The 24,731-nt window shown below is 36.7% G+C and overlaps 1 protein-coding gene across 1 annotated transcript in view; it reads right to left on the bottom strand.

Annotated features, from left to right (window-relative positions):
• LOC144437306 (pseudouridylate synthase 1 homolog) overlaps positions 1-24,731 on the bottom strand; it is a 37,723-nt gene that overhangs the window by 866 nt on the left and 12,126 nt on the right. The window contains exons 6-11 of the mRNA XM_078126230.1: positions 16,956-17,034; positions 15,832-15,971; positions 12,037-12,152; positions 11,001-11,075; positions 4,869-4,939; positions 1,102-1,201 (exon numbers count right to left, since the gene is read on the bottom strand). Of these exons, the coding sequence (XP_077982356.1) occupies positions 1,102-1,201; positions 4,869-4,939; positions 11,001-11,075; positions 12,037-12,152; positions 15,832-15,971; positions 16,956-17,034 (581 nt within the window). The remainder of the gene's footprint in view (positions 1-1,101; positions 1,202-4,868; positions 4,940-11,000; positions 11,076-12,036; positions 12,153-15,831; positions 15,972-16,955; positions 17,035-24,731) is intronic.

The following is a 24,731-nucleotide window of genomic DNA, read 5'->3' as shown; positions in this document are numbered from 1 at the left end:
TAAGTGTTCTGACAAGTCAGTCAGTCAGTCAAACTGTGGAGTGTAAGTGTTCTGACAAGTCAGTCAATCAGTCAAACTTTGGAGTGTAAGTGTTCAGACTAGCATCATATTTTACATCTAGTTTGCATATAAACAATTATGATAGCAAACATCCCAGGCCATTTTCCTCAGTAGTTTATGAACTAAGTTTTTGACTGGTTGATTAACCTAAATTTGCATATCTCCTATCTGATCGCCTGTACACACACATACAGGCACTTGTTCTTGGTGAATCACAGACATACAGACACTTGTTCTTGGTGAATCACAGACATACAGGCACTTGTTCTTCTTGAATCACAGACATACAGACACTTGTTCTTGGTGAATCACAGACATACAGGCACTTGTTCTTGGTGAATCACAGACATTCAGGCACTTGTTCTTGGCGAATCACAGACATACAGGCACTTGTCCTTGGTGAATCACAGACATTCAGGCACTTGTTCTTGGTGAATCACAGACATACAGGCACTTGTTCTTGGTGAATCAGACATTCAGGCACTTGTTCTTGGTGAATCACAGACATACAGACACTTGTTCTTGGTGAATCACAGACATTCAGGCACTTGTTCTTGGTGAATCACAGACATACAGGCACTTGTCCTTGGTGAATCACAGACATTCAGGCACTTGTTCTTGGTGAATCACAGACATTCAGGCACTTGTTTTTGGCAAATCACAGACATACAGACACTTGTTCTTGGTGAATCACAGACATACAGACACTCGTTCTTGGTGAATCACAGACATTCAGGCACTTGTTCTTGGTGAATCACAGACATACAGACATTTGTTCTTGATGAATCAGACATTCAGGCACTTGTTCTTGGCGAATCACAGACATACAGACACTTGTTCTTGGTGAATCACAGACATACAGGCACTTGTTCTTTGTGAATAATTTGTAGTTTTATCTTTGTTATGGTTATGATCCTGGTTTCATCAGCATCTAAAGTAGTCATCATTTGTTACTATCTTTCTTTCATTCTATTCTCATTGCATAATTTATCATATTTACTGCAGAGACAAACTTGCAATATTAAATATAATACAACCTACTTCCAAGGCTGGCTTTCCTTGTATACTTCCATCTGGACTCCGGTGATCATTCCGAGTATCATAAGTATGTAGTGGCAATGTTGTCAACCACTGCATCATGCTGATTGATGATAGTCAAGGAAAATTTAAACAAGTCTTTGTCGAAGACACCAAACTTTTTAACTCACTTATTCACATTATGAGTTTTTGCGACAAATACAGCTATTATTCAGTCTTTAGGTCATCAAATAAAGCGGTGTATGTAATTGGACTACATTATCTGACAGTTATACCAGATTTGATTGAAATTGGTCTGTGCATGTCAATGGTATACATTAACACTGACAGTTATACCAGATTTGATTGAAATTGGTCTGTGCATGTCAATGGTATACATGAACACTGACAGTTATACCAGATTTGATTGAAATTGGTCTGTGCATGTCAATGGTATACATTAACACTGACAGTTATACCAGATTTGATTGAAATTGGTCTGTGCATGTCAATGGTATACATGAACACTGACAGTTATACCAGATTTGATTGAAATTGGTCTGTGCATGTCAATGGTAAACATGAACACTGACAGTTATACCAGATTTGATTGAAATTGGTCCGTGCATGTCAATGGTATACATGAACACTTTGAGTTATACCAGATTTGATTGAAATTGGTCTGTGCATGTCAATGGTAAACATGAACACTGACAGTTATACCAGATTTGATTGAAATTGGTCTGTGCATGTCAATGGTATACATGAACACTGACAGTTATACCAGATTTGATTGAAATTGGTCTGTGCATGTCAATGGTATACATGAACACTGACAGTTATACCAGATTTGATTGAAATTGGTCTGTGCATGTCAATGGTATACATGAACACTGACAGTTATACCAGATTTGATTGAAATTGGTCTGTGCATGTCAATGGTATACATTAACACTGACAGTTATACCAGATTTGATTGAAATTGGTCTGTGCATGTCAATGGTATACATGAACACTTTGAGTTATACCAGATTTGATTGAAATTGGTCTGTGCATGTCAATGGTAAACATGAACACTGACAGTTATACCAGATTTGATTGAAATTGGTCTGTGCATGTCAATGGTATACATGAACACTGACAGTTATACCAGATTTGATTGAAATGGGTCCGTGCATGTCAATGGTATACATGAACACTGACAGTTATACCAGATTTGATTGAAATGGGTCCGTGCATGTCAATGGTATACATGAACACTGACAGTTATACCAGATTTGATTGAAATTGGTCTGTGCATGTCAATGGTATACATGAACACTTTGAGTATTTTTGAGTCACTTGACCTTGAGCTCTATGAGGTCAAATTAGAAAGTCAGTGTTCGTGCTGCAGCCGATCACCAGATGGTCAAATGGTGAATTGATTTATTGACTGGTGACTCAGACTTACATTACTTTAGCCAATCTGGCGACTCCAAATTTTGAATCGCGCTGTTCCTCAATGAGTGACAAACTTGAGAATGTGTCAAAATTCATTCAATGTTTAGGAGGTATCTCAGAGGTCACGGTGCTTAGGAGGTATCTCAGAGGTCACAGTGCTTAGGAGGTATCTCAGAGGTCACAGTGCTTAGGAGGTATCTCAGAGGTCACGGTGCTTAGGAGGTATCTCAGAGGTCACGGTGCTTAGGAGGTATCTCAGAGGTCACAGTGCTTAGGAGGTATCTCAGAGGTCACGGTGCTTAGGAGGTATCTCAGAGGTCACGGTGCTTAGGAGGTATCTCAGAGGTCACAGTGCTTAGGAGGTATCTCAGAGGTCACGGTGCTTAGGAGGTATCTCAGAGGTCACGGTGCTTAGGAGGTATCTCAGAGGTCTTGGTGCTTAGGAGGTATCTCAGAGGTCACGGTGCTTAGGAGGTATCTCAGAGGTCACGGTGCTTAGGAGGTATCTCAGAGGTCACGGTGCTTAGGAGGTATCTCAGAGGTCACAGTGCTTAGGAGGTATCTCAGAGGTCACGGTGCTTAGGAGGTATCTCAGAGGTCACGGTGCTTAGGAGGTATCTCAGAGGTCTTGGTGCTTAGGAGGTATCTCAGAGGTCACGGTGCTTAGGAGGTATCTCAGAGGTCACGGTGCTTAGGAGGTATCTCAGAGGTCATGGTTACATTTTTTATCATGCTCCCTCAATGACCCATAGCTATCAAAATTGGCATCAACTTCATCTATAATTCTACCTCACATTCCATAGTTACTTCAGAATTATGTGCGTTGAACTTTAATTTCCATATTGTACATATTTCAGCTGTACACTAAATGTACACATGACATTCTTACGCACAACATAATATAACAGCTTGCACTACCAAAATGTCACAAGAAAACATTTACATGCAACAATACTCTACCATGGAAGTATACTTCCATGACTCTACATCATGGTTTAATGTTATCTTTCTGGGCTTTCGATTTTCTATGGTTGCTCTGGATATGTGCTTCGAGAGTTCGAGTTCCACGACTGGATGATAGTGTTAACTTTCACCTTGACAGAGACACACTTGCAAAAGTGTTTGATACAACTTTTATGTCAATACTATAGCACCCATATGCTGTCTCCATAATCAAGGTGAGCTCTTACCAATGCTTTATAGAGTGTAATAAATGTTTCTTGATCTAGATGACTGAAGCCGCAGTTGATAAGTCCACACATCCTGTTTGCTTTGTTTACAACTTGACTAATATGTTATATAAATCTCTATCACTCTACCATCTATATTATAAATACTGTATACAACATCTCTACCATCTACATTATACATACTGTATACAATATCACAATTCTCTAACAATTTCTCAACTAGACACCCAAGGTAATATACCCACCAAATATCATGGCAATCGGTCCGGCAGTTTTTGACTTTAAGTTGTTTACACACACACACACACACACACACACACACACACATCCACACAGACAGACAGACAGACACTTTGCCATGCCTATATGAACCTTATCAGTTCAGTTGTGCTAAAAATGCTTCACTGAAGCCTGCAAAGGATTTACAAAATAAATTTCCAAAATTCAACTCTTACACGATGATCAAGACTCTAGAAGTCTCTGTACATCCCCAGAATCATCCCTGCCAAATTTCAGCTAAATAGAACTTTAGTATTTTTTACCAAAACATCACATTTTTATTCCTCATTTGCATCTTTCCATTGGGATCACCATGTCATGAACAATCTTTTGTGTATACACCCCTATCAACATCTTCACCAAATTTCAGACAGATCTGCCGAGTGGTTTTCGAGTTTAATTTTTTTGACTAAAAATGACATTTTTTTTACCCAAGTCACACACCCATGATGCGATCATTTTCCTTTGAACAATTTCCCAAATGGACATCACAAGTAATGTCCAAATACCAAGGCAATCAGTCTGGCAGTTTTTGAGTTTAAGTCATCCACACACACACACACACACACACACACACACACACACACACACAGACACACACACAGACAGACAGACAGAGCACCATGCCTATAACACTACTGAACCTTATCAGATCAGTTGTGCTAAAAATCATGTAGTTGTCATTTCACGTACACTATACAGATATTTAAATGTACTGTATTAGTTTTAACTTATCAGTTATCACTTGATGTACATCATAGAGATCATCATATACCATACCATACATAGATAATTCTGAAATCATATCGACATCTGAAAGTGATATTGTATGGATATTTCTATAATTCTATATGTTACTAGAATAAGATGAAGAAAGGATACGATTTCTCACTCTCTTCAGTTTCAATGATTGTTGGATAAATATGTCCTTCCTTGAACTTCTGAATGGTGTCCTGTATTTAAATTGAAGGAAGAAGAACCAAGTTGGTTTTGTCAAGTTCAAATTATAATAATAATAATAATAAATTAAGTATTCTTTATTGTATCTTTATCCAAATCTGGACATCAGACCTATTCACAATAAAGAAGGAAAATAACCTGACAATAACAATACAGAGAAAAACAAAGAAAATACACCTTAGCAGGTGTCAAAAACGACTCATGTTTAAAATATTTATGTATTTATTTTTCCGAGGCAGCTGACAGTGTACCGCTCTCTAAGTTTGAAGCATGTGTATGTGTATTTAGCCACTTCTTTAATTATATTCTCATTTTTACTGTTCATTATATTAAGGAATTTTTGTGTCTGACAAATCTGGGGGCCATATTTTAAAGTGTGCTAATATTGATTTTCTTTCATCCGTGAACATTTTACAGTTTAAGATAAATTGTTGCTCATCTTCAATTTCATTGGTTTGGCACATGGGGCATGTTCTACTGGCTATGTCTTGTTTATTGTGTCTACCTGTTTCTATTTTTAGTTTGTGTGAACTTATCCTTAGTTTTGTCAGAGCAGATCTATGGAGAGGATTTTTTATAATGCTTAAATATTTCTCACAAGTAGTATCTTTTTTCATTTGTCTATACGTACAGAGTTTATTTTTATGGTTTTGTCCTTTGTTATCATTATATAATATGTCTATGGATTGTCTGTCATACAGTTCTTTTAGTTTCTCTTTGACTATATTAATTAATTTAGAATCACCTTCTGTAGCTATTTCTGTCCATTCCTCCTCCATATTTATTAATTTTAAGATCTGCTTGATACCTGTTACCCAGTTTTGTGTCCCCACCCGCTCCATTTCTATACCCAGTTTGAATGCTTCATTTACAAGAGAATCTGTTGGTTTCTGTTTAATTTTTGTCCAATACTTTACTGCTTGTATTAAACCAAATAAAATTAGCGGGCTACGTCCTAGTTCTAGTAAACATGCTAAATTGTGTGATTTGGGGCTAACCTGGAGTAGAAATTTACAGAATCGTGTAATGCATTTTTTCACTGGGGTTTGTAATATTTGTTAAATTTGTTGTGGAGTTGATAACATCACCAGCCCAGACCTCACTGCAGTACAGTAGTATTGGTCTGATGGTGGCATCAAACATTTGCAGATATGATTTAACTGGTATCTGGCCTTCTGAGAACAGATATTGTTTTAATTTAAAACATGCTTTCAATGCCCTGTTGGTGAGATCTTGCTGGGCCTTGTTGAGTTTTCCTGTAGTGTTTAGTTTTATGCCTAGATATGTGTATGATGAGACTCTTGCAAGTTCAAGATTGTTCAGGTAGAATTTTTGTTTCTGCATGGTTTTTCCTGTTTTATTAAAAAAAATAGCGCAAATATTGCATTGCCGCACAACTTCATGTTCAGGGCAATGATAGATATATAATTTTTTGAAGATTTAAAGTTGTAACCAAAACAAAATTTTCATACCTAATTTCCATCATCATAATCCAGCCATCCTATGTTGGAAGTGTACAAGACAAGTATAGCAACATCCTAATCAAACTTTAAAGGGATGTGTCTACAAGGTTTTGCACTTCTTTATTTTTTAAAATCAATTTGGAACCAAGTCATACCAATGTAACAGGTTTATCTTTCTTGGTTTTCTTATTGTAATATTGTAAAAGCCAGCTACATTCAGTTTATATGGGTAGGTGATGAAACAGCTGTCTTACAATATATTACATAATCCAGTCATAAACCAAACTGGCCATGTTACAGGCTTTACCACCAGAGGAAATAGTAAAGTAAACATTATAGTTAATTAACAATGTAATGTTCTCACTGTGTCAGCTATTAATGAGGACAAATCTACACATTCTCAACAAAGTTAAGCTCAATCTACTGGGTAATTTCAGAGTTGAAGATTTTTGAGGAAAAGCAATGACAAAGAATAACACTTCTAGAAACATCTCACCAAGTTTCAAACTCATTCACTTAGTATTTTTTGAGATATAAGTTTTGACCAAAATTCACATTTTTACACCTTAATTCCATATCACTCATGGAATCATGGTATGCTTAACATATCTTCGTCCATACATCCCTAAATGCATTTCCATTAAATTTCAGCCCAATCTGCTCAGTGGTTTTGGAATTATAGATTTTTAACCAAAAAGACACATTTTCAGCCGTAATTTGCATATCACTGATGGAATCATCCCGTCATGAACAAATCTTACTTTACACCCCCTTAAGAATGTTCCCACCACATTTCGCACCAATCTGCCCAGTAGTTTCTGAGTTTAAGTTTTTTGACCAAAAATCACATTTTTTGACCCAAAACCCACATCCCTGATGCAATCACTTTCATTTGAACAATTTCCCAACTAGACACCAGAAGTAACATGACCACCAAATATCAAAGCAATCGGTCCAGCAGTTTTTGACTTTAAGTTGTTTACACACATACACACACACACACACACACACACACAGACAGACAGACAGACAGACAGACAGACACTTTGCCATGCCTATAGCACTACTGAACCTTTCAGTTCAGTTGTGCTAAAAATTGTTTTTGATTTCGCTATGTTAATATCCAGTTGCCATTTTTTTTGCAGTACGTTGCTACAGCATTTAAAGCATTTTGTAGACCTGAACTGGATTCTGATAACAATAGTAGGTCATCAGCATATAGCAGACAGGGTATATCATTATTCAAGAGTCTTGGGGGATCAATTTTAGTTTCTTCCAGTTGCTTCTTAATGTCATTTATGTATATGTTGAACAGTAGAAGGCTTAGTCCATCTCCTTGCCTAATGCCTCTTTTGACTGGAAAAGCTTTTGACAATCCATTATTTGTTTTGATACAACTTAAAGAATTGGAATAAATTGAATTTACCACATTCAGAAATTTACCAGAAATGCCACTTTTTCGGAGTTTGCATATCAGGCCTTGATGCCATATGCAGTCAAAGGCCTTTTTGAAATCTATGAAGCAAGCAAATATATGTTTACTGTGGTTTAAATATTTTGTGAGTAGCTGTTTTAATACAAATATATGGTCTGCTGTGCTGAATTTTGGAATAAAACCAATCTGTTCCTTAATGATAATTTTTTTCTCCTTTAGGTGTCCTAATAGTCTATGTTTAAGTATTGATGTAAATAGTTCATTTAGGCTGTTAAGTAATGTTATACCCCTGGAGTTATTAGCATCTGATTTGTCTCCTTTCTTAAAAATTGGTATTATTATGCCTGTGTTCCAGTTTTGGGGGATGTGTCCACTGTCCAAAATTAGGTTAAACAGAATTTGTATGGGTCTAATTAATATATGTCTGCTTGCTTTGATCATTTCATTTCTAATTTTGTCAATTCCAGGGGCTTGTTTTATTTTTAGAAGATTAATTGCATTATGGATTTCCAATTGTGAAATATATTTGTTAAGATATGATGGATTTGCAGAAGTTATGTAGCTATGTTCTTCCTGCATGTTTATGTTCATGTTGTCACTGGTGTTATTCAAGTCTTTGAAGTGTTCATACAGTTTGTTATCATTAATGTATTCAAGGTTGCCATGTTTTTTCTCGTTTTTTAATTGCTTTATTAGCTCCCAATACTGATTAGGGTTGGATCTTCCTAAACTTTCCAGTTTAGTCAGTATTGAGCTTTGAAATTCTTTCTTTTTCTTTTTAACAAGCCTTGTGTATTCTTTTTTTAGTTTATAACATTCTTGTCTATGTTGTTTGTTGAATGGATCTCTGCTTAGTTTTAATGATTGTGATCTAATAGTTTTTTTAATATTGCTAAGTTCTTTTGTGTACCAAATTTTTGGTTCTTTGTTCTTGTCTTTTTTCGGTTTACTTGGTTTATTTATTTTCTTTTTAAGGCATCTGTCAGCTGCCTCAAGATATATATGAGTTAGTCTTGCTGCTAGACGTTCGGGCTTTCTTTCGATGCTATAACTATAAGCGAACGAAGTTCGCATGTGAGGGCCTGCCCGAACAGTCTAGCGAATGTCATTTTCAGACCGGACATTCCATTGAGATTACATTGAGTGGTGGGTTGGGCCATCTATGCATATATGTATACTTTAATATATTCAATAACCTATGACCTCGGGAATCTCTGCATGTAAGTGTTGACAAACACATTTACGTCATTACTATGGCTTATCGGTTTATGGTAATTGTGAGTTTGATGAGTGTGTAGACGTTGTCATTCACACATTTCAGTTAACGCATTGGAGGTTATTTATACAAGCCCCTCCTTAAGATGAATATGCATGAAAATTTAGCTATTGTCCTCTGTTTGTGCTTGTCGCTAATAGTACGGTTCTCTGATTGGCAGTTATTTATATCCTGATGACATTCGCTAGACCTCAGATGTTCCATCCTCGATAGCGTTGTTCAGCGGTGTGTCGTATTGTATCGGAAGAACATCCGAGGGCTAGCTGATAGACTATATATGAGTAAGCTTGGTACAGGCATCGTCTACTGATCCTTTTTCGATATCAAATTTCTCCAAGCAAAGTTTGGCTATTAGCAATGCAATGTGTTTACTTTGTAAAGTTTCATAAAAATTAATATTGGAATCTTCATTCCATATATAAACACTATTTGTTTTACTGCTATGCTTAGTGAAATGATTCTTTTCAATCGGGTGTGTTTGTGTTGCCTCAGATGCCATCGTCCTGTTTGTCTGAAGGCTGAATGATATTTGACAGTGATCAGACAGAATTGTATTTAATCATGTACCAGAAAATAGTTAATTTTAGAATACAGATGTTGACTGACTACTGTGTAGTCAACAGTACTACTTCCATTGGGCTGGTGACATGTGAATTTACCCCTTTTATCTCCTATGCATCTGCCATTCAGGATTATAAGGTCTGATGCAGTACACAGGTCCAATAACAGTTCACCATACTGATTTTTGTTAAATGTATCCTGAGCATTTCTCTTACTGAGGTTTATGTTTTCTTCTGACACATAGTAGCAGTCAAGACTCTCACATGTGTTGACTTCTTGTTCATCTTTAGTACGTGCATTTAGATCACCATTTAGTATTACAGATCCAAAATTAGAATATTTTACTATATCTTTTTCTAGTAGATAAAATAGATTTGAGTCCTTCCAATTAAAAACACTAGAGTATTGTGGACTTAGGTTTAGAGTGCATAGGTAAACATCGTTCTCTAAATGAAAAAAGTTTTTATCTAACCGTACCCATATAAAGTCTTCACTGCTGCTTGGAATTTGTTTTATACCACATTTATACTCAGACCGGTAGTATAATACTACGCCTCCTGAATCTGTCCATGCTTTTTTATGTTTTTTTGATCTATAAGAGTGAACATGGTTATAGCTAGGAATTTCCAAATCAGAATCTTTGTTTGTTTTTGATTCAACTATCCCTATAAAGTCATAGGCTTCAACAAGCTCTATAAAATTCTTGTTTGTTTTCTTTTTACTTAGATTTCCATGAATGTTCCATAAAGTAAATTTCAAGGCAGCTCTTTCAGTAGAGTCCATGATTAACAAAAAGGATACAGCTGCTAAATAATCTTACACTTGTGTTGCACCTGCTGTTGGCTGTTACACACATGTGACTGTCTGTTTAAATAAGGTTACAATAAGTTGTCCGTGTCCACCACATGTAAGTCTATCCATTCAAGAATTGTATTATGTTTGTAAATAACTCCTTGACAATATCATTTCTATTGTTTTTGTCCTTGTTTGATCTCCAGTTTGTATTTGTATATGAAGGTCTTTTCCTTGGTTGATATGTCCTGGTTCCGTGTGTTTCCTGTATCTCGGTATCGGTAATATATTACGTCATAGTATGATGTCTTACATATCTCTGTGTCAGCAAAACAAGCAGGTCACATCAACAAAGACTTAGCCAGTATATAACATGTTAAGGTCAAATCTAATTATTTTCTGATGAAAGGTCATATCTTATATTATGGGGGGGGGGGGGGGTTAGAGTGTGTTGTCAGTTTTCTCTTTACATTACTTGTAGTACAGTGTGAGTGATCACTTATGGACAAGTAAAACATAAAATTTACCTCATGATCATCCCAGCTAAGTGCCTCGTGTATACCATCATTGCCGTATCTCTTGTTATATGGATCAAAATGAACCTGAGGAAAGCAATATCTGTCAATCAATAAACTTGAAGGAAAACATCATAATTGCTATGAAGTCTTGGTTCATTTTAAATTAACAAAATAGATAACTCTTGTATTCACATGAAATACATCTCATATAGAACAAAACATTTTCATCTTACTAGAGTTCCTAGCTTAGAATCCAGTCGTGGGGGGTGGGGGGGGGGGTGTTGTTCTCTCACCTTTCTCCTACCACACCTGGCATTTTGCTTGTAACCATTTATCAAAGCCTAAAATTAGATCATGATTTCCCACACTAACAATTTATTCTGTTTATGTTATATTGTTCAACCTTCCAAGTTAGTTGTGGTATCATGGTAGCACTATGGATGTCATATTTCACAGTGGGACAAATTTAAAATCCAATGAAATGAAGTCATTAAAAATTTGCCTCTGTTTTTTGGCAATAGCTTCATTAAAGCAACAGGTCAATGGTGCATGTCATACATGGTTGGGGAAAAGTGACAGCAAAATCCCCTGGTGACTGGATTCTGGGCTATACAGTTTAACCTCTCAAATGCTAATTTTCTTGGGTGGGATAGCTACTTCACCTGGCCTAATGAGGGCACTATCCATACAGAGCTGGTGGCACTGTCTGAATCAATTCCAAATAACTATTTTTAACTAAGCCAATATCTTCTCTCACCATGCATATGTTATAAAACCCAAACAAAATGTATGTAAGAAGTACTGGTGTTGTAACATTTAGTAACAACTGTAGCTTTCTCTTACAGATTTAGTTCATTGACTATGGTCTATAAGGTACTACTATAGTATGCTGTCATTGCTCTCTACAACACATCGACCAACTCCTTTCAGGCCGATGAGGATGGAGTAACACAGTGTATCTTGTAGTCTAATATTTTGTACTAGATAACAAGAGAAATCAATTAACCTTGAATTCATGAAATGAGGAAGGGTGATTTGTACTTACATTCTCCAGCATAAGACCTAACGAAGGAGCTTTAGGTATATCCATTTTACCATCATTCCAACACTGCTTTAAGGAGGACTTTGGTGCAAAACCTTTTGTGATTGCAATAACAAGACCTACAAATAGAAGGATACTAAGTTGTGTCATTTAATGCAAGAATTTCAAAACAAAACAAACAATGCTTACTACAACAACATTAAAAATAGTGCCTGCCACACACACACACACACACACACACACACACACACACACACACACACACACACACACACACACACACACACACAGGGTGATCCCTATAGCACAACTGAACCTCAGTTCAGTTGCTAAAAAGCCATTATGAATTTGAACTTTATGGTGCGTACAAACCTATCAAGGAGATTACTTTGAATTTGCACACAAAACGTAATAATTCATTACACAAATGGCATGGTTACCACTGTGATGCATAGCTTATGCCTCAATGTCAAATATTTAATCAACACTACCATATATAGGTACAGAGGCAAGTCAAATGAATTAAACCATGGCAACAGATTCAAAACCTGGTTTTCACTCCTGATTTACACATTTCAATACACTATATGTAGAGAAAAATCGACCAATAATTATCAACAGGTGCAATGTCTTTTTATGAATAACTGAACAATTTTTAGTGACTTTATCTTTGGTTGATTGATGAAAAGACAAGTATTCTTAGAAGACACATCACCCTCAAATACTTTACTTTTATGTGACTGAATGGAGACAATAGTTGTTAAAAATTGTGCCAACAAATAAATACTATAAAGTGTCTGATAATGCAGGAAATTGCTGAATATTGATAAATGAACCAGAAGATCAGAGTCAAGGTCAAAGGTCAATGTCGCAAAAGAAAGTTTAAACCTGGCAATATGGGGGTAGACACTTGAATGTTGTCTCTATATTAACATTTTTAAGTTATGTGGTAAATAAATTATGTATGGCTAATTGCTTTTAGATCATGTCTATAGATAATACAGAACCAGATAAATAAACGCATACATTACTTTTGGTGCTCATATAACTTTTATACTCTATACAGACATATATGTAGTGAACAAAAAAAAAATCATTATTTATAGATAACCCATAGGAGTATACTGACAACTTTCATGGTTATAGACAACCCATAGGAGTATACTGACAACTTTCATGGTTATAGACAATCTATCAGATTATACTGACAACTTTCATGGCTATAGACAATCTATGGGATTATACTGACAACTTTCATGGCTATAGACAACCCATAGGAGTATACTGACAACTTTCATGGTTATAGACAATCTATCAGATTATACTGACAACTTTCATGGCTATAGACAATCTATGGGATTATACTGACAACTGTCATGGCTATAGACAATCTATGGGATTATACTGACAACTTTCATGGCTATAGACAATCTATCGGATTATACTGACAACTTTCATGGCTATAGACAATCTATCGGATTATACTGACAACTTTCATGGCTATAGACAATCTATGGGATTATACTGACAACTTTCATGGCTATAGACAATCTATGGGATTATACTGACAACTTTCATGGCTATAGACAATCTATGGGATTATACTGACAACTTTCATGGCTATAGACAATCTATGGGATTATACTGACAACTTTCATGGCTATAGACAATCTATGGGATTATACTGACAACTTTCATGGTTATAGACAATCTATGGGATTATACTGACAACTTTCATGGCTATAGACAATCTATGGGATTATACTGACAACTTTCATGGCTATAGACAATCTATGGGATTATACTGACAACTTTCATGGCTATAGACAATCTATGGGATTATACTGACAACTTTCATGGCTATAGACAATCTATGGGATTATACTGACAACTCTCATGGCTATAGACAATCTATGGGATTATACTGACAACTTTCATGGCTATAGACAATCTATGGGATTATACTGACAACTTTCATGGTTATAGACAATCTATGGGATTATACTGACAACTTTCATGGTTATAGACAATCTATGGGATTATACTGACAACTTTCATGGTTATAGACAATCTATGGGATTATACTGACAACTTTCATGGCTATAGACAATCTATGGGATTATACTGACAACTTTCATGGCTATAGACAATCTATGGGATTATACTGACAACTTTCATGGCTATAGACAATCTATCGGATTATACTGACAACTTTCATGGTTATAGACAATCTATCGGATTATACTGACAACTTTCATGGTTATAGACAATCTATGGGATTATACTGACAACTTTCATGGCTATAGACAATCTATGGGATTATACTGACAACTTTCATGGCTATAGACAATCTATGGGATTATACTGACAACTTTCATGGCTATAGACAATCTATGGGATTATACTGACAACTTTCATGGCTATAGACAATCTATGGGATTATACTGACAACTTTCATGGTTATAGACAATCTATGGGATTATACTGACAACTTTCATGGCTATAGACAATCTATGGGATTATACTGACAACTTTCATGGCTATAGACAATCTATGGGATTATACTGACAACTTTCATGGCTATAGACAATCTATGGGATTATACTGACAACTTTCATGGCTATAGACAATCTATGGGATTATACTGACAACTCTCATGGTTATAGACAATCTATGGGATTATACTGACAACTTTCATGGCTATAGACAATCTATGGGATTATACTGACAACTTTCATGGTTATAGACAATCTATGGGATTATACTGACAACTTTCATGGTTATAGACAATCTATGGGATTATACTGACAACTTTCATGGTTATAGACAATCTATGGGATTATACTGACAACCTTCATGGCTATAGACATCTATGGGATTATACTGACAACTTTCATGGCTATAGACAATCTATGGGATTATACTGACAACTTTCATGGTTATAGACAATCTATGGGATTATACTGACAACTTTCATGGCTATAGACAATCTATGGGATTATACTGACAACTTTCATGGCTATAGACAATCTATGGGATTATACTGACAACTTTCATGGCTATAGACAATCTATGGGATTATACTGACAACTTTCATGGTTATAGACAATCTATGGGATTATACTGACAACTTTCATGGTTATAGAGAATCTATGGGATTATACTGACAACTTTCATGGTTATAGAGAATCTATGGGATTATACTGACAACTTTCATGGTTATAGAGAATCTATGGGATTATACTGACAACTTTCATGGTTATAGAGAATCTATGGGATTATACTGACAACTTTCATGGCTATAGACAATCTATGGGATTATACTGATAACTTTCATGGTTATAGAGAATATATGGGATTATACTGACAACTTGCATGGCTATAGACAATCTATGGGATTATACTGATAACTTTCATGGGTATAGACAATCTATGGGATTATACTGACAACTTTCATGGCTATAGACAATCAATGGGATTATACTGACAACTTTCATGGTTATAGACAATCTATGGGATTATACTGATAACTTTCATGGCTATAGAGAATCTATGGGATTATACTGATAACTTTCATGGCTATAGACAATCAATGGGATTATACTGACAACTTTCATGGCTATAGGCAATCTATGGGATTATACTGACAACTTTCATGGTTATAGAGAATCTATGGGATTATACTGACAACTTTCATGGTTATAGAGAATCTATGGGATTATACTGACAACTTTCATGGTTATAGAGAATCTATGGGATTATACTGACAACTTTCATGGCTATAGAGATTGTACTTACCAATCATTTTTCTGATCTGATGAATCATGAAACTTTGACCAACAATAGTAATAACAACAAATTCCAGACTACTTCTTACAAACGGACTGCTAAGTGTCAATTCCTTCATATACCTGTATGCACTCTGGTCATTGAAAGCCCTGCAACAAAATTATAACAAAAGTTACAGTATTCTGTGATCATGGAATATTTTGGGGGCAACACATGTAAATGTAATAAATACTAAATAATGTTAGGTTTTACATAGCACTTTCCCACTCAAAGCACTTTACAATTATTACCCCTGGTGTGGACCTATAGTGGCACAACAGTCCTTTATATTTTCTAAACTTGATGGGGATCTATTGCAGTTTGTGTATTAAAGCTATATCACATTCCATCCTCTATCCTTCCAGGTCCCCAATCATAAAGTTGGGTTGACTGTGGCATACATTGTAAGTATGGTTCAAATCTTGCCAAAGGATTTTAGCCATTCAGAAAGAAATGGTGATGGCAAGGCTGGAACCTGCAGATTCCAAGTCAGCCACTCTAACAATTTAACCATTATAATGCCACAACCAGCAATGTACAGATACCACGCTGGCCACTCTAACCATTCAACCATCATGACCCCCACAAATGTATAGATTCCAAGTCAGCCACTCTAACCATTCAACCATCATGACTTCACAACCAGCAATGTACACATTACAAGCCAACCACTCTAATGATTCAACCATCATGACTCCACAACCAGCAATGTACAGTCAGCCACTCTAACCATTCAACCATCATGACTTCACAACCAGCAATGTACAGATTACAAGTCAGTCACTCTAACCATTCAACCATCATGACTTCACAACCAGCAATGTACAGATTACAAGTCAGTCACTCTAACCATTCAACCATCACGACTTCACGTAATCATTTTTGATTTAATACACTTCATGTTATAGTTGAGACAACTATACTGACCTGTCAAAATTTAAGGGTAATTGCTCAGAAAATAAAATGTAGGACTGAAAAGAAAAAATAATTCAGCATCTAATTTCCATCATTATCGTACCTTAATCTTCATCTGTTGAGGTGAATAACCAAATATTATGTTTTCTAAGTGACAGATTTGATGAATATTTACTTACTTTCCTGATGTAAAATTATGGAAATTATGTGTTCCTTTGTAGCAATCTAACAAACTTTGAACTTGCTGTAGAACATCATCTGTAATAATGAAGACACACAGTGTCACACATTAACATTAAAACCAGTAGTAACAAGTCATTGAGAATGACATAGGCCCCGCTATGATTGTTTTTTAAGGAATTATCACTACTCTGATCATGCAACAACACCTGTGAACCTAAATCAAACAGACTTAGATATGTTGTGTCTGCTTGTTGGACATGGAACATGCCTACAACAATAAAGGATGGGTCGGGTATGGGGGATCGTATCACGACGAAAATGGATATGCACATGTTTGTTATAGAACACTGTCCCAATACCAACTTTGAATGAGATCTGTTCTTGCATGTCTGAGTTATGGCTTTGGACATAGAACAATCGCAAACAAAATGGCTGCCTGGCGGCCATATTGGATCGTATCACAACAACAATCAATATGCACATGTATGTCATAGAACACTGTCCCAATACCAACTTTGAATGAGATCTGTTCAAGCATGTCTGAGTTATGGCTTTGGACATGGAAAATTTGCAAACAAAATGGCTGCCAGGCAGCCATATTGGATCGTATCATGATGAAAATGGATATGCACATGTATGTCATAAAACACTGTCCTAATACCAACTTTGAATGAGATATGTTCAAGCATGTCTGAGTTATGGCTTTGGACATGGAAAATTCACAAACAAAATGGCTGCTAGGCGGCCATATTGGATCGTATCATGACAACAATGAATATGCACATGTATGTCATAGAACACTGTCCTAATACCAACTTTGAATGAGATATGTTCAAGCATGTCTGAGTTATGGCTTTGGACATGGAAAATTCGCAAACAAAATGGCTGCTTGGCGGCCATATTGGATCGTATCATGACAACAATGAATATGCACATGTATGTCATAGAACACTGTCCTACCACCAACTTTGAATGAGATCTGTTCAAGCATGTCTGAGTTATGGCTTTGGACATGGAAAATTCACAAACAAAATGGCTGCTTGGCGGCCATATTGGATCGTATCATGACAACAATGAATATGCACATGTATGTCATAGAACACTGTCCTAATACCAACTTTGAATGAGATCTGTTCAAGCATGTCTGAGTTATGGCTTTAGACAGGGAAAATTTGCAAACAAAATGGCTGCTAGGCGGCCATATTGGATCGTATCATGAAAACGAATTGACGTGCATATGTATGCCATTGTATGTTGCCCCTGTACCAAGTTTGAAAAAAATCGGTCCAGGCATCGCCAAGAAACGGCTGCGGACGGACGGACGGACGGACGGACGGACGGACGGACTCACGCATGCACGAACAGACGGAACCCAATCCATAAGTCCCCGTCCCGGACTTCGTCTGGCGGGGACTAATGAACACACACACACACACACACACACACATTCAAATTATGCTCACAGTTTAAATGGTCTCAACAAAGACCAAAAAAGTTTAGAATTAGTGTCATTTGCAGAATCGGCGCCGCTAATTCTTTCTGTTTTCCATCTTTAAAGTAGTTAAATGTGTCAGTACATTGAGTGAGTATTTATGTTTATGTATCTTTAGTGCTGATTTTGTTTTAGTCTTTGCTTCTCGCCACTTGTTGTCCCATTACCAGTGTAGCTGAGTGTTGGTGAAGTTTCTGGGACAGTTGCATTTTCGATGTTTGGCCTTCTCGTCTTTAATTTGATTGGTAGTGGCAAATTAAAGACAACAGGTTGGTGATCAGATACAGTCCTATTACCAGCCTACATAAAGATCTGTCATTAGAGCTATAGTGTCACATGACAACAGAACATAATCTACTACACGACTGCCTTGTTCTGTAATAAATGTAAAACCTCCACTGCGATGGTCTTTAAACAATTTACCATTTGCAATGACCATATCTGTACATTTACACATTTCTAATAGAAATCTGCCGTATTCATTAACAGTTGTGTCACATGATTTGTGTGTCGGGGTTTGATTGGTAAATTATCATCATTCCCTATTGGTATGTAATCCGGTAGATTGCCTGTTGCCACAGTCAAGCCAAATGCATCAACCAATTTTTCTGTTGAACTCTGATCGAGAAGATTACAAATTTTGCCTAATATGCACTACAGAGCAAACAATTCAAAGATGTTTATAGACTCATAATATGAGTGGTCATGCATCCAGAATGACACAAAGGTCATTAAACTGCTGGAGAAGAATAAACACTGACTTCCCCCAACCTGCAAATCACAAGAGTGTGGTAGGCCCACAAATCAAAAGTGTGTGGTGGGCCCACAAATCACAAGTGTGTGGTGGGCCCACAAATCACAAGTGTGTGGTAGGCCCACAAATCACAAGTGTGTGGTAGGCCCACAAATCACAAGTGTGTACTGGGCCCACAAATCACAAGTGTGTGGTGGGCCCACAAATCACAAGTGTGTGGTGGGCCCAAAAACATAACTTCGAGGAGAACCTCACCACCTCAATTTTACCATCATTTAGTGTCAGCATGTTATCATGCCATCCACTGTTGAATTTCCTCAACACATTTTCTCTGGGAGTGCAATCACGGGTACAAGCGATATTCAGCTGGGAATCATCAGCATACAACATATAATTTAAACCATGGTGAATTACATGTATGATGTCGTCAAGAGGTGCCATGTAAAAATTGAATAACACTGGTCCAAGAACAAAGAGCCGTGAGGCACACCACAATGTTCTAAACACCACCGACCCAACACACATTTGCTGTGTTCTTCCCTGCAAATAAAAGCAAATCCACTCTAATGAAACACCATGCAATCTACATGTATGCAATAAAATAGCATGGTAAATGGTGTCGAAAGCAGCAGAAAGATCAAGTAGTACAAGAACAAGATCATTGTGAGAGAACACAATACATCATTCTACACTGGAAGGAGTACAGTTTCTGTTCTGTGACCCTCCTGGTTGGCAGACTGACACTTGGCATACAGATTGTCATTCTACACTGGAAGGAGAACAGTTTCTGTTCTGTGACCCTCCTGGTTGGCAGAATGACACTTGGCATACAGATTGTCATTCTACACTGGAAGGAGTACAGTTTCTGTTCTGTGACCCTCCTGGTTGGCAGACTGACACTTGGCATACAGATCATTTAACACATGTATGAATTAATTTGAATCAATGTTGTTTTTCGATCAGCTTGGAAATATATGCCAAATTAAAAACAGGTCTATAGTTGTTTTTTAAAACTATAACTGTCAAGTCCTGACTTCTTCAGAAGTGGTTCTACAGATTTACATGACTGGGGAATTTGCCCGACATGAATGGAGAGTTAATTGACCGATCATCCTGAGCACTGTAGCCATGCCCACCTTAGTTACCGTTGCTTCTAAGTCAACTTCGCACATTTTACATAGTTTATCGCAGGCAAAACATTGCATCCAATGTGGCAATCGCCGAAAAATACTACCGGTACTCAAAGTTTGAGAGTTCTTTGTCATTCCACTGCCACCAAGGCAAAGATGTTGTATCATAGGCTTTCCTACGGTAGATACATTGATGGAAACAATTTATTTTATTTGTGGTAGTGTCAAAATTCACCAAATTTTATCAAAGTCAGTTGAAGTCTGAGAAACCAGATGGCAGATGCATGTTGAGTAGAATTTTTCATCATAGCTGTCCAGTTCCTGTAAAGATGGCTGCATATTTCTTTCTTTCACTGGTGTTTTCATTTGATTTTCACATTTCATAACAGTACTATTTGTTTTACAATAAATTCAATGGGTGACAAAGATAAACCATCAGATTTGAACTATAAATGTATGTTAACATGATTCAGTATTGCATCTCTATGATATCATGTACATTATTCACTAATAACAGGTTTGTTTCGCAGGAGAAAAAAAAGGTTTGATTTTTATCTTTAGTGGTGTTACATACCAACCACAATTTTATCACATCAATAGAAACAAAATGCAAAAAGTAGAAATGCAATTTATAGTATTTTATGATATGAGAGGTCACTTATTCAACTGATAAGTTATAGAATACAATGTATCAAAAAATAAAGCATCCCTGCACAGTGTGTAATTTGTTGATGTACGTGTGGTGTACAGTGGGGGGCATAGGCAAACTGGGGAACACAAAAAAAACCCTTAAATTTCATAATAATATTATTCGGTCGCGTTATGACAGTTATAAGAGCAAAACTCAATAACCATATTTTCACCATCAATTAATCATACACTTAATTCGCACAACAACGTAACTCAGTGTAACGAACCATTTCTAAATTCTATTTCCATCTCTTGAACATTGCACAGTGAAACCAAGAAACACTTATTAGACTTTTAAACAAATAGACACTCATTTCAGTTGACCTCAAAAAGAGCAGTTATCATTTTGCAGATTATTACTGTCAGATACTCTTAGACTATCAATATCTGATAATCATAATCATAACAATAACTTATGATAATAAAGAAAACCATTCTTTTCTTTCTGAAGTTCAGCGAAGCAACAAATACTTCCTCATTTTATCCATTTATTATTTTCCTATTTGTATATTATTTACTTCCAACTTGCCTGGTCAGTTTTAACACTGTGGCACTAAACAAGTTGTAGCTGTCCAGGAATGGATATTTCTTTGTCTGAAAGTCATTTACAAGTAATCATTCATTACAGGCACACCCCCAGGGCACACCACACTGACAAAAGTGAAACAGGCCAAGTGACCCCATATAAACTGTGGGCCAGTAAAGCCCAGATATTTATTTGAAAAAAAATTAGCAATAGAGAATGAATGAAAAAACAGCTATAGGCTAGAATTTGTAGATAGTAATTGACCTGGTACTTTTACTATCTCTGATTTATTACATGATTGATAACTCACTGTCCATCAAGTGATTTAATTAACTAACACCAAATATAAAATGTCCTCAAAATGGCAGAGTAATAAGTCTCATGTTTTTGTCTTTGATGGCTTGTAATATTTACAAGAGACCTATCGGTCAGAATAGCTCCGCTGTTCTTTTTAGTTTTTATTTTGGTAGCGATGTAATAAAGTGGTTAGTGGTTTCATATGATGTCTCACTATAAAACACATTTTACACAGAAAGTTGGTAATGTATTGTACTTTTATACCATAGTCACCATTTTATAAAAAAATTTACTGTTATGAAAATTACACAAAATCTCAGAAAAATAATGACTGGGAAATGCGCGCGCGCGCGCGCACACACACACACACACACACACACACACACACACACACACACACACAAAGGATTTTTGAGGTTGGCTATAAATAATTCCAGTGTCTTACAGCTTTAACCCTGGAAAATTTTAATAATGAATGAAATAAACTAGGGATCTAAAATAATTTTGAGGCAATTCGAATTTCAATTTTCTAACAAATTTACCAAAAACACTGTCCATAAGCTTAATTGTCAACAACATTCAACTTGTAGTAGACAATATAACATCATCTAATATTTAAATTTACGGAGAGTCTTGTGACCGGCACCTGTCAGCAGACTCGGCCAATTTTTTTTCATCATTCCATTGTATTTAAACCTTGTACTTGACATTTCGCAATATTTATAATTCTCAACAAAATACCTCAACATGCTTCACCTCGCTCGTACTCAAAGCAGCCCCGGTATGATCACTGACATGACTAGAGAGAACCTTTTCGGATTTACATGTAAAACGGGGAAAGATACGCAAAACATAATGCAAAGTCTGAAGCCAAATTAAAGTTGTAATTATTTTAATTATTTTTACTTGCCAAATATTTGCATTTTGGAAATGGCAAGACATGTTCATGTCGTTTACATCACAGATAACTAACACTAGTTATCTGTGTTTACATGTAAACTGTCGGCCAATAAACAAAGTTTGGTCGATTCACTGTACGTACTGCTCTTAACTTCACCTGCACGCCTCTATGGCCTAGGCATGCCTTGCCTTGCTTACACAAGTTGTCTTCATTCTAGTTCACTGTCACTCCAAATTGCACGACAATATAGAATTAATCACAAGTTACATGTTATCTGAAAACATCAAAGTTTTATATTGGGTCTGAAGTATGATTTTAGTGAATACCAAGAACTCCCGCGTTGCTGCTGGCTGTGGAAAATTGCCCGATCAAACAAGGCCAGCGTCAACTTTCGGGTCAAATCAGCTGTTTTCTACTGAAAATTCTTGAACGGTCCAGACCGTTACACAACGATCCTACTAAATTTACTTGCCATGGTTATTTAAAATACATAAAAATCCACCTTTTTGTGAAATTTGTAAACTTTCCGGTCCGTATTGAGGAAACTATGAGCGAAAAACCGGGTCGAAAGTATGCGTCCCGAATTCGTCGGAAAATCAGTATTCCAAAATGTAATGCCAAAATTTATTTTGCTGGCAGGAAAGAAGAGATGTCAGTTGAGGTTTAGGCGTTTTCAGTATCTAAAATGGGGGACTCTAGTGAAAGTTACGGCAAGTTGAAAATACCGAAAAATAAGGCCCGTGAGCAGCCATTCAAAGTGTAACGGTCACTATCTGGAGGATAGATTGTATGCAAATAAGGGTATTGCGGACTGGCTGATTATGTAGAAGGGGTGCAAACAAAATGGCTGCCAGGCAGCCATATTGGATCGTATCACAACGAAAATGGATATGCACATGTATGTCATAGAACACTGTCCTAATACCAACTTTGAATGAGATCTGTTTAAGCATGTCTGAGTTATGGCTTTGGACATGGAAAATTCACAAACAAAATGGCTGCCAGGCAGCCATATTGGATCGTATAACGACGAAAATGGATATACACATGTATGTCATAGAACACTGTCCTAATACCAACTTTGAATGAGATCTGTTCAAGCATGTCTGAGTTATGGCTTTAGACAGGGAAAATTCGCAAACAAAATGGTTGCTAGGCAGCCATATTGGATCGTATCATTAAACAAATTGACGTGCATATGTATGCCATAGTATGTTGCCCCTGTACCAAGTTTGAAAAAAATCGGTTCAGGCATCTCCAAGAAACAGCTGCGGACGGACGGACGGACGGACGGACGGACGGATGCACGGACGGACGGAGGGACAGACGGAACCCAATCCATAAGTCCCCGTTCCGGACTTCGTCCGTGGGGACTAACAAACTGTGTAGTTCCTCTGACCCTCTCTTCTCAAAAAATGTTAAGCCCCGCCAATAAGCATTATTTTAGCCACCCCTTCTGTCACCTACACTACAGTCATTACTGGGACAAGCCATTACCCAAGCAAGTTGACTTGTTATCAAAGAGTACCAATATTTACACATGTGATGATGGGCTCTTACATAACACAAGTAAACAGCTGTAAAACCTCTATTCGGCCGTCTGCATGGACTGCAATTGAGGCAAACCTTATCTCCGTCTTATATCAGTTGTTATCAATTTATTAGGCTATTATAAGTAACGCTACAAACAGCTTTAGAGATGCAAACAACTTTTATGACACCCGTTTTCGCCAGGCAAGCCCGCGGGTTTGTTGCACTTGGACCGCTAATGGCTTGTGAATGTCATGTGAAGATATAAAATCATATGGTACAATGATGCATTGGAAGGAGACAACTGCAAAGGTGAAAAAAATGAAAATAAGACAGTGTAGGAGGCCATTTAGAAGCATAAAATATCAAACCATAGACATAATAAAATACCAGAATTGAAACAATTGTGCGGATGTGCACATGGTAAATGACTTCTCCTGAAGTTTAATTTG

The sequence above is a fragment of the Glandiceps talaboti genome, chromosome 7 (genome assembly GCF_964340395.1).
Source record: "Glandiceps talaboti chromosome 7, keGlaTala1.1, whole genome shotgun sequence".
Classification (NCBI taxonomy): domain Eukaryota; kingdom Metazoa; phylum Hemichordata; class Enteropneusta; family Spengelidae; genus Glandiceps; species Glandiceps talaboti.
This window is presented reverse-complemented; position numbering and strand designations above follow the sequence as displayed.